The 15,209-nt window shown below is 45.0% G+C and overlaps 1 protein-coding gene across 7 annotated transcripts in view; it reads left to right on the forward strand.

The window, feature by feature from the left end:
* The window catches only part of LOC119964561 (fizzy-related protein homolog), a 100,846-nt gene extending 85,637 nt beyond the window's left edge, over nt 1–15,209 (forward strand). For all 7 annotated transcript variants that reach the window (XM_038794213.1, XM_038794214.1, XM_038794215.1 and 4 more), the window contains 5 exons: nt 3,078–3,262; nt 3,858–4,091; nt 7,368–7,472; nt 12,342–12,434; nt 14,574–15,209. In XM_038794213.1, the coding sequence (XP_038650141.1) occupies nt 3,078–3,262; nt 3,858–4,091; nt 7,368–7,472; nt 12,342–12,434; nt 14,574–14,615 (659 nt within the window). In that variant the 3' untranslated portion in view covers nt 14,616–15,209. The remainder of the gene's footprint in view (nt 1–3,077; nt 3,263–3,857; nt 4,092–7,367; nt 7,473–12,341; nt 12,435–14,573) is intronic.

The following is a 15,209-nucleotide window of genomic DNA, read 5'->3' on the forward strand; positions in this document are numbered from 1 at the left end:
GTCATCTTGACTGATTGCACCCTACCCACCAGAGACAGCGGCAACATGTCCCATCTCTTAAACTCCTCCTCCATTTGCTCCACCAGCCTTGAGGTTAAGCTTATGCAAGGCCCCCCAGCTCCTGGCCACCTGGACCCCCAAGTACCTGAAGCTTCTCTCCGCCCTTTTTAGTGGGAACCTACCAATCCCCCCCCTCCTGGTCCCCCGGGTGTACAACGAACAGCTCGCTCTTCCCCAAGTTGAGCTTGTACCCTGAGAAATCCCCAAATTCCCTGAGAATTCTCATCACCTCCGGCATTCCCCCCACCGGGTCCGCCACATATAACGATAAGTCATCCGCATAGAGTGACACTCGGTGTTCCTCCCCACCCCGCACCAGCCCCCTCCAGTTCCTCGACTCCCTCAGCGCCATGGCCAGGGGTCCAATTGCCAGCGCAAAAAGCAGGGGGGACAAGGGACACCCCTGCCTCGTCCCTCGGTATAAACCAAAAATACTCCGACGACCTCCTATTCGTGGCCACAGTCGCCATCGGGGCCTCATATAACAGCCTCACCCACCTGACAAACCCCTCCCCAAACCTGAACCTTTCCAGCACCTCCCACAAATACCCCCACTCAACCCTATCAAAGGCCTTCTCCGCGTCCAACTCCACCACTATCTCCGCCTCCCCTTCTACCGCCGGCATCATTATAACATTCAAGAGCCTCCGTATGTTAGTGTTCAGCTGCCTCCCCTTCACGAACCCCATTTGATCCTCGTGGATAACCTGCGGCACACAGTCCTCTATCCTCATGGCTAAAATCTTCGCCAACAGCTTGGCGTCTACATTTAAGAGTGAGATCGGCCTGTATGACCCACACTGCAGGGGATCCATGTCCCGCTTAAGGATCAAGGAAATCAGCGCCCGAGACATCGTCGGAGGCAGAGCCCCCCCTTCCCTTGCCTCGTTGAAGGTCCTAACCAACAGGGGGCCCAACAGGTCTGCATACATCTTATAAAATTCGACCGGGAACCCATCCGGCCCGGCGCCTTCCCCGACTGCATGCTCCCAATCCCTTTGACCAGCTCCTCCAGCTCAACCGGCGCCCCCAGTCCCTCCACCTGTCCCTCCTCCACCCTCGGGAATCTCAGCCGGTCCAAAAAGCGCCCCATCCCCCCCTCCTCCGCTGGGGGTTCGGACCGATACAGTTCCTCATAAAAGTCCCTGAAGACCCCATTAATGTCTACCCCCCTTCGCACCACATTTCCTCCCCTATCCTTAACTCCACCGATCTCCCTGGCCGCATCCCGCTTACGGAGCTGGTGCGCCAGCATCCTGCTCGCCTTCTCCCCATATTCATACACCGCTCCCTGTGCCTTCCTCCACTGAGCTTCCGCCTTTCTGGTGGTCAACAAGTCAAACTCAGCCTGGAGACTACGCCGCTCCCTCAGCAATCCCTCCTCCGGAGCCTCCGCCTATCTCCTGTCCACCCTCACCATCTCCCTCTCTCTCTGCTCTCTCCTCTCCCTGTAGGCTCGAATGGAGATAGAATATAGAATAGAACAGTACAGCACAGAACAGGCCCTTCGGCCCTCGATGTTGTGCCGAGCAATGATCACCCTACTTAAACCCACGTAACCCGTATACCCGTAACCCAACAATCCCCCCATTAACCTTACACTACGGGCAATTTGGCATGGCCAATCCACCTAACCCACACATCTTTGGACTGTGGGAGGAAACCGGAGCACCCGGAGGAAACCCACGCACACACGGGGAGGACGTACAGACTCCACACAGACAGTGACCCAGCCGGGAATCGAACCTGGGACCCTGGAGCTGTGAAGCATTGATGCTAACCACCATGCTACCGTGAGGCCCCTAGATCAACTTCCCCCGAACCACCGCCTTCAGCGCCTCCCAGACCGTCCCCACTCGGACCTCCCCGTTGTCATTGGCCTCCAGGTATCTCTCGATACATCCTCGAAACCGCCCGCCCACCTCCTCGTCCGCCGGCAGCCCCACCTCCAAGCGCCAAAGCGGGCGCTGGTCTCTCTCCTCCCCCAGCTCGAGGTCCACCCAGTGCGGGGCATGGTCAGAAATGGCTATCGCCGAATACTCAGCATCCTCCACCCTCGCAATCAGCGCCCACGAAAAAATCAATCCGGGAATAGGCCTTATGCACAAGGGAGAAGTATGAAAGTTCCCTGGCCCTCGGCCGCGCAAACCTCCATGGATCCACCCCTCCCATCTGATCCATAAACACCCTCAACACCTTAGCCGCCGCTGGCCTCCTACCCATTCTGGATCCCCCCCCCCCCCCCCCCCCCCCCCCCCCCCATTATCAGGCTCCCCGCCTCCAAATCTGGAATCCGGCCCAACATGCGCCACATGAAACCCGCATCGTCCCAATTCGGGGCGTATATATTGACCAGCACCACCCACTCCCCCTGCAGCTTGCCGCTTACCATCACATACCTCCCGCCGCTGTCTGCCACCACATTCGACGCCTCAAACGACACCCTCTTCCCCACCAGGATCGCCACCCCCCGATTTTTTTGCATCCAGCCCCGAATGAAACACTTGGCCTACCCATCCCTTCCTCAATCTAACCTGATCCGCCACCTTCAGGTGCGTCTCCTGAAGCAAGGCCACATCCGCCATCAGCCCCTTCAGGTTCGCAAACACACGGGACCGTTTGACCGGCCCGTAAGCTATCCTTTTAAAGGCACATGGTAAATAGCAATGATGTTAGGTAGAAAGTGTATTTCCACAGCGTTATCATTATTTAACGTAAATGTACATTTCATTCATGAATACAATGTAATATAAACAGGAATTTAAAATAAAATTGTTAGCTGTGTTACTGCTGTGTTGACCTTTTTTGATCTTTGTTAAACTTACCTGGCAACAATATTTCGACATTCAAATGTTTATTTTAAACTGGTTGACAGTGGATTAATTGCAGTAAATAGGGCCATGGTAGCTTAAATATTTCAAAAAAGTTACAAAAGAAGTGTGAAGGGACTAAAGCAGTCACTAATGTCAAAGCTAAGTTTTAAACAATGTAGTTTGACCCTGTTGCTTGGTGTACAGGAGCTTTGGCCTGGAATGCTGATCAACTCTCATCAGGAAGCCGGGACCGTCTCATTCTACAGAGGGATGTACGAACACCCCCACTTCAGATGGAGCGGAGATTGCAGGGCCACAGGCAGGAAGTCTGTGGTTTAAAGTGGTCTCCTGATCACCAGCACCTAGCGTCTGGGGGCAATGACAACAAGGTAACTTACACTTGTTCTGGTGGTATCCAAAACATGTGGTATAGTTCAAGCCCATTCATTCAACACGAGACAAGTGCAGCAAGGATTAAGAAAGAAAAAGCATTGCACATACCGAAAATCTGAAATAGCCTATTGATGTATGCCTACACTCGTATCATCATCAATGCTTGATGTAGCTTCTTGGCCAATGTTGGGATGGACAGGTGGAATCTTTTCAAGTTTTTTAAATTTGCTTTGGAACTCGGTCAAACTATTAAAACAAAAAATATAAATTTAGAGCACCCAATTCATTTTTCTCCAATTAAGGGGCAATTTAGCGTGGCCAATTCACCTACCTTGCACATCTTTGGGTTGTGGGGGACAAAGCCCACGCAGACACGGGGAGAATGTGCAAACTCCACACGGACAGTGATCCAGAGCCGGGATCGAACCTGGGACCTCGGTGTCGTGAGGCAGCAGTGCTAACCACTGTGCCACCACGGTGCCCCGGTCAAACTATTTTTATGGTGACATTAAGGAGCCTGGGTGATGTCATAGTCATTGTTGAATATTTGTTTTCCATTCATTTGACAGCTGGATTTTATTTTTCTTTCAGTTATTTGTATGGAACAATTCCAGTTTGAGCCCAGTCCAGCAATACACAGAACATTTAGCAGCTGTAAAGGCCATCGCCTGGTCCCCTCATCAGCACGGACTTCTGGCATCCGGAGGTGGCACGGCCGATCGCTGCATTCGTTTCTGGAACACGCTGACTTGCCAACCCCTACAGTGCGTCGACACAGGCTCCCAAGTCTGCAATCTTGCCTGGTCTAAGCATGCAAATGAATTGGTAAGCATTTAACACCACACCTTGCAAGAAAGGGAATCTTCTATTCGTTGCATGTTACTAATCAAGGAGTGAATGTCTGCTGCCCTTTTTCAGGTTAAAACAGGCTGAATAAATGTAAATTATTACCCAAGGACTCGCCGTTTTGTGCAAAGTTCACTAACTGCAGGTTAACTGTTATCTGAAGAGACTCCTGAATCTTTTAAACGGAGATTTGCTTACACTTCAGTTATTGGGTGTAAGCCTAGAAGTTATGAGACATTTTTTTATATTAACTTATTTTGAACACTTGTCTAAGGAGTGTGCTCTTTGCATTTGTAACAGCACAATGGAGATCTGATGACGAGAGGAATCTTAACCAGGCCCAACTAGTATTGGCAGAGTTTGGGACATCCGAATTGGACTTTTTAAAATTATTTTTCTCTTCCCCTCCTCTCCATTTAAACAAAAATGTGAAACAATAGACTTTGGCCAAGGCTTTGCTGCTTAAAACAAAGCAAGTCTATGTGATAAAGATAGCAGTGCCGAGCTATCCAATTAAAATGCTATAGGAACGGCTCCCGACATTTAGCTGGTTGACCGAGTGGCACATTTTCAGAAACAGGGAGTGAAATACACCTTCTCTTCGGTGAATTATTGATTAAGCACCTTTCAGACGGCTGTCTGTTATATCCGATGTTACATCCATAGTCCGACTTTAATTACTACATTTCTAAGCTGGCAGTCTGGACATTTTGTTGCTGCTAATCCTTTCTGGCCCAATTTATAAATGGTCTGATCTTTTGAGATTATTTTTGATCATTTAAAATGAACAGAGGAATTCAAAACATGCAATTAAACCCAGCAAAATGTTAAAATGTTGAGCTCCTGCTGTGGTGTGCACAGAAACTGGCTCGGTTTGACATTAAGGGCTGGATTCTCCGTTTGGGAGACTAAGTCCCTGTGCCGGCGTGAAAACGGTGGTGTTTTGCGCCAGGAAGATTAATGCGGCCACCAATTCGCTGTTTTGCTGGGGTCGAGCAGGGAGGCAGCGTAGAGCTCCCAGCTCGAGCTTATCCATCACTGATACTCCCCCTCCACCTCCGCAATCTCCATTTTGTATGCCGCCCAGTTCATGATTTCATTCAATTCAAAATCCTCACCTTTGTTGTGAACTCCTCCATGGCTTCACCCCTTTCTACTTCTACACTCTTATCACAGTTCATGCCCTACAGCCCCTCCACTCCACTCTGTATATCTGTTCTTGCTCCCACAAAAGCCTTAAGAAACTCAATCACAACTCCCTTTTCAGACATCTCCTACTTTGTCTCTCCTCTCTTTTTAAAAGCCTCCTCCAAACTATATTTTCACCCATTTTATATTTGGTCATTTATATCACGTCTCCTCAGCATCTATTTCTCCTCTCTCTCAAGCATATTGAAACTTTACTGTTTTTTTTTAATGAATGTTGTTGCTGGACTTTTGCAAGACTGTCTTTGCAAAGTATTTTATTCTTTCCAAAATCATTTTGCTGATTGCGGACTTGTATTCTGTTTAATGAAAAACCCAAAATGGGTGTGTGCATGCATGGGTGTGTGTATGGCCCAAAAGGAAATATATTAGAATTGAAGTATCCATTTTACTGCAGTGTTATTGGTTAGGAAAGTTTCAAATTCATAGTGATATAGCAAACAATCACAGAATCCCGACATTACAGAAGGGGGCCCTTCGGCCCATCTGCTCCGACACTCCAAAAGATCAACCTATGTTGGTCCACTCCCTCACCCTCTCCCCACAACCGTGTAAGTCACCCAACCTAACCATTGGATACTAAGGGGCAAATTAGCATGGCCAATCCACCTAACCTGTGCAGCTTTGGACTGTGGCAGGAAACTGGAGAATCCGGAGGAAACCCATGCAGACACTGGGAGAACGTGCAAACTCCTCGGAATCAAAAACGGATCCTTGGTGCTTGAGGCAGTGGTGCTAAACACTGTGCAACTGTGCGGTTGATGCTGTCTTAGATACTGATGTAGGATAGAATATTGGAAGTGAAGCTGTGGGAACCTGTGACTGAAATACATTAAATGCAACACTTTATTTACTGTCATGTTTTGTAGACTGGCTGAAGTGAATGATGAACTACAGAACTTCTAGTTTAAATAATTTATTATGGAACAACTGCAGAAGATAACTAGGATGAATAAAATAATAAACTACTAACACTAATTAACTATTGTAGAGCTACTGAAAAATAAGTCTATCCTCCAGCACGATCTACTCCCAACTTCCCAGCCACAGGATCATGTGGTGGGTTATACTGCCCACCTAGTGGTCGGAGATCATGCATAATATTATATACAAACTTGCTTTATGCATCTCATCACACTTGCCACTAAAAACATCAAGGTATTAGGCCAGGTTCTGGATTTTTTAAAATATCCCTTATATGTATTGCCTAAGTGCAAACCCCCACCTTCTCTCACACCAGGCATCTGTGTTTTGTTCTAAAAATTGCTACTTTTTGTAGCATAGCCAATCCACCTAACCCACACATTTTTGGACTGTGGAAGGAAACTGGAGCTCCCGGAGGAAACCCACGCAGACACGGGGATAACGTGCAGACTCCGCGAGAACGTGCAGACTCCGCACAGACAGCGGCCCAGCTGGGAATCAAACCTGGGACCCTGGAGCTGTGAAGCAACTGAGCTAACCACTATGCTACCATGCTGTCCCAATGGACCTGTGTAGAGTACTCTTGTGGAGGGCTGGTGCAGACTCGATGGACTGAATGGCCAACTTCTGCACTGATTCTTCGATTCTAACGTTAATTTTGCTTTCTCTCCTTACCATTGCTGCCAAACCGGGGCGGCACGGTGGTGCAGTGGTTAGCTCTGCTGCCTCACTGCTCTGAGGGCCCGGGTTGGATACTCTTTCCCCCCCCCCCCCCCCCCCCCCCCCCCCGGGCCACTGTCCATGTGGAGTTTGCACATTCTACCTGTGTCTGCATGGGTCTCACTCCCACAGCCCCCAAACATTGTGCAGGGTACATGGATTGGCCATGCTAAATTGCCCCTTAATTGGGCTTGGGGAACCAATTGTTGCCAAACCTGCTGAGTTTTTCCAGCATCATCTGTTCAGATTGCAGCATCTATGACATATTGCTTATTCCAGCGGAGATTGCTGGATTGAAATCTGTTTGGTTTCGCGTGACAAAAGCAATTTCAATTCTGAATGAAGTCTAATATAACTTTGTTACGGTGTATATTTTGTTGTGACAATTTTTGCTTCGCTTTGCAGGTTAGTACACACGGCTATTCCCAGAATCAGATTTTAGTGTGGAAGTACCCATCTTTAACACAAGTTGCCAAACTGACAGGGCATTCGTATAGAGTGCTCTACCTGGTAAGATATTTGTTTTTGTGCTTGGTTGTAAGGTTGGCACTGGTGTGCATAACATCCTGCAACATGAGGTAGTAGTAGTATTGAGGTAATGTTACTGGATGAGTAATCCAGAAGCCTGGACTGATGCTCTGGAGAATGAATTCAAATCTAACAAGGGCAGCTGCAGTACCTTAAATTTAATAAATCTGGAATTAAATGCCTCCAGACTGTCATTTTGTTTAAAGAAGCGATCTAGTTCACTAATCCCCTTTAGGAGAGCAAATATCTGGTCCCCCTTGCCTGACCAGGCCGACATCCTACATCTGATCCAAGACCCACACCATTATTCAGTTGTCAACTATTCAGTTGTGGGCGGTTCACTACCGACTGCAGAAGGGTAATTATGGATAAGCAACAATTGGAGACCTTGCCAGCAACATTCCCATCCCGAGAATGAATTTTTAAAAAGCACAATTCCTTTGTAATCATTTTTGTTACTTTGCAAAAAAAAACTACTTTAAATTAAATGTTTATATGTTACATTTATTAATTTAAGAATGATTATTCAGAAAATCTCGGGGAAAATGCAGTTTCACACCGTCACTTCCCATTTTGATCCGACTGAGAAGCTTGAAGAATGACATTATTAAGGATGAAATTGCGGAGTACTTGGAAATTCATGGTAAAATAGGGCTGAGTGAGCATGGTTTTATCAAGGGGAGGTCATGCCTGGCAAATCTGTCACGATTCTTTGAGGAGGTGACGAGGGGGTTAGACAAAGAAGAGCCAGTGGATGTGATCCATTTGAATTTCCAGAAGGCCTTTGATCAGGTGCTGTATAGGAGAGCTGCTAAATAAGATAAGAGACCATGGTGTTGGGGGCAAGATACTGTCATGGATAGAGGATTGGCTGACTGGCAGAAGGTAGAGAGTGGGGATAAAGGGGTCTTTTTCAGGATGGCAGCCGATGAATCGTGGTGTTCCGCAGGGGTCAGTTTTGGGACCACAGTTATTCAGAATATGCATCAACGATGTGGAAGAAGGAACTAGGGGTACCGTTGCTTAGTTTACAGTTGATGGGTAGAAGTGGGGAGGCTGCAGAAGGACGTGGTCCAGAAGGAGAGTGGACAAAGAAGTGGCAGATAGAATACAATGTGGAAAAGTGTGAGGTTATGCACTTTGATAAGAAGAAGAGTCATTCTAAATGGGTAAAACTGAAGCACAAAGGGACTTGGGAGTGCTAGTTCAGGATTATCTTGAGCTTAAAATCCAGGTTTAGTCGGCAGTTAGGAAGGCAAATGCAATGTTAGCATTTATTTCAAGAGGGCTAGACTACGAGAGCAGGAATGTACTGTTGAGGCTGTCTCAGGCTGTGGTCAGACCCCATTTGGAATATTGAGAAGTTTTGGGCCTTGTATCTAGGGAAGAATATGCTGGCCTTGGAGGAGGTCCAGAGGAGGTTCACAAGAATAACCCCTGAATGAAGGGCTTGTCACATGAGGAGCATATAAGGACTCTGGGTCTGTATTCGATGGAGTTTAGAAGAATGAGGAAGATCTTATTAAAATTTACAGAATACTGAGAGGCCTAGATGGACTGGATGTGGAGAAGATGTTTCCACTAGTAGGAGAAACTAGAACCAGAGGGCATAGCCTCAGACTGAAGGGATGATCCTTTAAAACTGAGATGAGGGGAATTTCTTCAGCCAGAAAATGGTGAAGCAGTGGAACTTTTTGACGCAGAAGGCTGTGGAGGACAAGTCACTGAGTATCTTTAAGGCAGAGATAGATAGGGTTTTGATAATATGGGGATCAGGGTTATGGGGAGAAGGCAGGAGAATGGTGGTGAGAAACATATCAGCCATGATTGAATGGCGGAACAGATACGCTGGGCCAAATGGCCTAATTCTGCTCCTATATGGACCTGCATTATTTGCCTGACATTATACTAGTTAATTGCAATAGAAAAACCTTAAAACATACCTGTGGGCATTGTTGTCAATGTTTTACACAGCGTGATTGAATATTGTTTACATGCTCCTGAAGGAGACACCAGTAAAAAGAAAAAAGGAACATAAAGTAGTGATTTTATCTTCTATTTCCAAAAGTGGTGATGCACCTGTATTCTATGTCTACAAAGACAAATTGGTCTCCATTCCCTGTTTATTAACCCAAGTTCCTTCAGGTTTGACTGGAAACCCTATGCACATGTGCGTACGTTCCTCTTAACATTGGCATGTCAGGGAGGCACGGTGGCACAGTGGTTAGCACTGTTGCCTCACTGCACCAAGGACCCGGGTTTGATCCTGGCCCTGGGTCACTGTCAGTGTGGAGCTTGCACATTCTCCCCATGCCTGCGTGGGTCTCACCCCACACAAACCCAAAGATGTGCAGGGTAGATAGATTGGCCATGCTAAATTACCCCTTAATTGGGGAAAAAAAGAATTGGGTATTCTAAAATTATAAAAAAAAATTTAAATTGGCATGTCCGATGTAATCTGGAACATCTTTAGCAGGCAAAAAAAAAATCAACTTGATTTACCTGTCGTCTAACTGAAATGTTATTTTCGTAGTGGTAATATCAGGCAGTGAATTTGCAAATTCATCTATTTTGCATAAACCTTTGAAGACGTCCTAATGGGCTTTTCACAGTAACTTCATTGCAGTATTAATGTAAGCCTACTTGTGACAATAAAGATTACTCAGAAAACAAAATACGCTAGGCGATGATGAAGAGGAAATCAACTTCATACTGGATGTTTCCAGTTACGGTAGCATTTTCATGCCTTTGTGCTTGATTCTTGTATTTTTCCTGCAGCCTGTTTCTCTCCAAAGCTCATTTTGGACGTTCTTAACTATGCCCTGAAAGTCAATCTGCAGGTAGCAGAGTCCTGATTATGGATTTCTGAATATGAACCAGCAGGGGGCTCTAACAAACAATGAGAAATTGGATCCTGGAGCAGGCAGTGAAACTGACTGATTTCGATGTAAACTATGTTCATATTTCTCTTAATTTATTTTAATTCTCAAGTTTGCGATCTATACTGCCTCAAACTGCAAACTGATGTTAATTTTTTTTTGAAATCCGAAGAAAAAAACATTCTCCGTTAGATAGCAGTTAATAATAATAATTAATCGCTTATTGTCACAAGTAGGCTTCAATGAAGTTACTGTGAAAAGCCCATAGTCACCACATTCCGGCGCCTGTTCGGGGAGGACAGTGGTTTAGCCCACTGTGCTAAACCAGCCCCTAATTTACCTTTATCACCGGCCTAGTCAAATCAGTTTTATTTCTAAATATTTGGTAATCAAATGCTGCTTGAATTGAAAAAGCATTGAAGGTTGTGGTGTTGTGGTTTGGTACTGGATCCACTTTTCTTCTGTTAGGGTTTGCAAGTGATTAATAGAATCCCTACAAGGCCTTCTCAACCTTGCCTCTCGCCTGAGGTGTGCTGATCCCACCACCAGTCAGCTCTCCATCCTCCCAAAAGGGGAAACAGCCTATGGTCATCTGGGACTATGGTGACTTTACCTTACCTTACAGTGCAGAAGGAGGCCATTCTTAATTGCACTATGAAAGGTTTTAATTTGCATTTATCTAGATTTTTATTGCACATCTAATTGATACAATTGCTACATTTTTCTCTCGGGTTTTGTTTTATAATTGATGCTATCCTTAGCATCTTAAGAAGAAGACTTGATTTTAGTGCTTTTCCTGTGCAACAGCCGTCTCAAAGTGCTTTACAGTCAGTGCAATACTTTTGAAATGTAGCTGCACTTGTAATGTCAGAAACACGGCAGCAAATTTGACCATAGCAAACTCCCACTAACAGCCATTGATAATGACCAGACAATGTTTTTTTAATTGAGGGATAATTATTGGGCAGAACACTTTATATAAAAAAAAAAATTTAGAGTACCAAATCCAATTTTTTTCCAATTAAGGGGCAATTTAGCATGGCCAATCCACCTACCCTGCACATTTTTTGGGTTGTGGGGGTGAAACCCACGCAAACATGGGGAGAATGTGCAAACTCCACACGGACAGTGACCCAGAGCCGGGATCGAACCTGGGACCTCGGTGCCGTGAGGCCGCAGTGCTAACCCACTGCGCTACTGTGCTGCCCCGCCAGGACACTGGGTTAACACTACTGCTCCGACCACTGGGGTTCAGTTACATTATTCCCTGAGCATGCAATAGAAAAGGGATGAAGCCAGCTTTGGTTTTAAAATAAGGGCATGTGTTAAAGTGGCAATAATAAATTTGTACAAAACTATTTCCACTGGATCAGAGCGGGCCAGGAGGAGAGCAAGGAGACTTTCAAAATTGAAGAATTTTGAGAGAGTTACTATTTGGGGAGTCACATGTTTGATGGGGTCATCAGTTTAAAGTTGTCGACAAGAGGGGTTAGGAAGAATTCTTTTAAGCAGGGGTTTTATAGAGGAAACAAAATATTTAATCAGACAATAGAGAACTGTGGGGATAGAACATGTTGAGCAGTCATTGTTTTCCTTTGCTCCGGAAAAGAATTGGCCAAATATACCCCAGTTGTCCTGTGAACTAAAATGGTTCTTTAATTACTAATCAATTTCTGACTTTAATTAGCACCAGGTAGATCCAATGTACAATGGCCTGATATTCTGACAGGGAGGGAAATACTAATCTCCTGCCCCATTACGTTTGGTGGTCAGATGTTCTCCCGACAGAGTAGTGCATTGAGAGGACCCCATGGGAATTTTAGCCCGGTATGTTTTGAAACAGTCCCTTGTTTCAATATCTATCAGGAGCGATAAATCTACAACAAATGAGCTGATGTATATATTTTGTGCACCCACGCTTAGTTGTCCATGAATGGGTTGTGATTTTTTTTTTTCATTTCATTCTCTTCAGGCCATATCACCTGATGGAGAGGCTATAGTGACAGGAGCAGGAGATGAAACTTTGCGATTTTGGAATGTTTTCAGTAAAACCCGTTCCACTAAGGTATTAATTTTTTAAATGTTATTTGCTGGCAGTGTTGTCTTGTTTACATTTTAGTCAATTATGAGAGAACAGTTGCGTGTGTGCGTATTATGTATAGTATGTAATTTCCTTGTGAAAGTAATTTTAAAATGTTTGCACTTGTGTAACAGTAAAATCAATCTGCTGTTAGTCTCAAGCATATTAATTTCTGTAGATGAATTTGGTGGAAGAGGCACAGAGGAGTCTCACCAGGGTTCTGGTGATATCGAGATACATCAGCTCAACTGGCTGAAGCAAGATAAAGCCACAGGGAGCCAAATCTTCGGGAGAACTGTCCGGGAAGTTTCAACTTTTGAGGGCCAATTCCCCGGGACCCTCTGCAAATGTCTCTGATTGGGGAATGTTAGATAGATGAAAACTTAGTCTAACACTTGGGTAACTGCAAAACCAACCAGATCGCCCAACAACCCATCACCCAAACTTGACTAACCCCCTCCCCTGACCCAAACTTCACCTGACCTGACTAATCCCCAACCACGCCACTACCTCTTCTGACCCAACCATGACCCCCTTCCTCTCCACCCCAGTCCTGGTCATGCACTCCCTCCACAACCCCCCATCCTGGCCACGCACTTGTGCACTTGTCCATTCACTAACATTAAGACTGGACTTTTAAAATTACAGAATCCGGCAGCTAGTGCCGCAAGAAGTGCATACTGTCTTCCTGTGACTCTAGTCTCCTCCTACCAGTTTTTGGCATTAGAAGACCCCAGAAAAAATGTGCAGCTGTATTGAGTTGGGAGAAACTTGGAGTGCAGTGGCCAACTGACCACTATTGCCCATTGTTCGGAGATCCGGGATATTGTGCCATTGGCAACCTTCTGTGTGAGGCATTAGCTGCTCTTTTTAAACGCATTCTGTGTACTGGTGATATCCCAGCCGAGTGAGAAGTATTATTTCATGACTTTCAAGTCCTCAGGATGTCCTACATTGCTTCATATCAATGAGGTAAGTGTTGAAGTAGGAAACCATTGTGAGTACAAAAAGGTCCCACTAGCAGCAATGAAATGAATGACTAGATAATCTGTTTGATATTCATTGAGGAATAAATTTTGTGCAGCACACCTTGCTTTTTGAATAGTACCATGGGGACTTTGATTCAGCATCTCATTAACGTTGCATGTCTTTCACACAAGAACAGAGCCTCATGGTAGGCCAATCAGCCTATTGAATTTTTTTTGCCACTCCATAAAACTGCAACTGATCTGTGTCTCACTTGAAGCACAGCCAGTGTAGCCGTCTAGCACCCAGATCTGGCTGGATCCAGTTGAACACTATCCAGGCATTCCAGGATTATCGTGGAAATTGAAGATAAGCTTTCGCTTCTTTATCCACGAGCAACGCTGTCCCCCTTCCACCTATGGATTTTGTCACTAAGTTGGCGGCCATCAATTCAGCTGGCTCTGTCCCATCTCTCCCTTCCCCAGCAAACCATTCCATCCCAACTCGCCCTGAATCCGTATCTTCCTATAGTTTCTGTCCTATTTCTTATCATATCCGCCATGAAGTTCAACTCCTCCTTCCTTGACCCTACTCCCACTAAATTGCTGACCACCGAACCTCCCTTTACCTTACCCTGTCCTTGCAAACTAACGGAGACCACTCGCTTTCTACTACCCTTTTGAGAACTCCATGTTCCTCCAACTCATGTGCCTCCTTTAGCCCAGTGTTGGCAGCCATGCTTTGAATTATCCAGGCCATAAAACCCTAATCTCCTCCTTTTGCCTCCACATTTTTCTCCATGAAACCCCCCCTTTCTGACCAGGCATTGATTTATTCCCACCAATTATCTCCTTTGTTTAACGCCAATTTTTCTCTTCATTATGCTTTCTTGAAGCACCCTGCGACCTTTTTTGACGTCAAACGCTTTTAGGTGTGCATTTTTGGTACCGTGAAGATCAAATCAGTAAAATTAAAACAATTGTCTAAAAACAACTTCAATACTTTTTCTTAGAAACTGCCTATTTGAACCATTTCCATATAACTGCCTCATTTATATTTCAATATGTCATGAATCTAACATGGTCACGTGTGTTAATTTGTATATTTTCAGTGCCTCTGATTCCATAGTTACTAAATCGTTTAATTTCTCATTTTTAGGAATCCAAGTCTGTCCTTAATCTTTTTACAAGGATACGGTAAAACTGGCGGGAAGCACAAGCGCGCCTTATGAAACGGATTCTTTCAACACACACAAACAGCAGTAAAGTTCATCAGAGCTAACATATCCTCTTCACTGTTTTTGTTCAAGTGGTCAAGGCACTTTCATTAGCTAAGTTTTGGTGCTGATTGGACAAGAATGTTGGGACGTTATCATCTCAACATCAAAGTGGATCAAAGAAATGCGAAAGGAGTCTGGAGTTAAGGGAGAGAGTTCACTTTATATGTATCTATTTGTACAATGTGTACAGAAGCTATTTATTGGACTGAGGATGACCCATTGATGCTGTCTTAATGTTTGCATGGAAACGAGAGTGTGGGAATGGATCCAGCATCCCTTCTCATCTTTTATATAGAAAAAATATTTACATACAGTGTGTCTTGGAGATCTGAAAAGGAAGGTACATTTTTTTTTAATTTAACCGCCCCCATTCTATGGAATCATTAAACAGTATCTGCTTCCAGAGCTGAAGAATTAAATTTTCTGTAATTTACATTTCACTTATGAAACTTGTTCATTTGGAGTAAAGTCATTACAAATGGGATCCATAATTAAAATTAATATTTAACATGAAA

Source organism: Scyliorhinus canicula, chromosome 4 (genome assembly GCF_902713615.1).
Source record: "Scyliorhinus canicula chromosome 4, sScyCan1.1, whole genome shotgun sequence".
Classification (NCBI taxonomy): domain Eukaryota; kingdom Metazoa; phylum Chordata; class Chondrichthyes; order Carcharhiniformes; family Scyliorhinidae; genus Scyliorhinus; species Scyliorhinus canicula.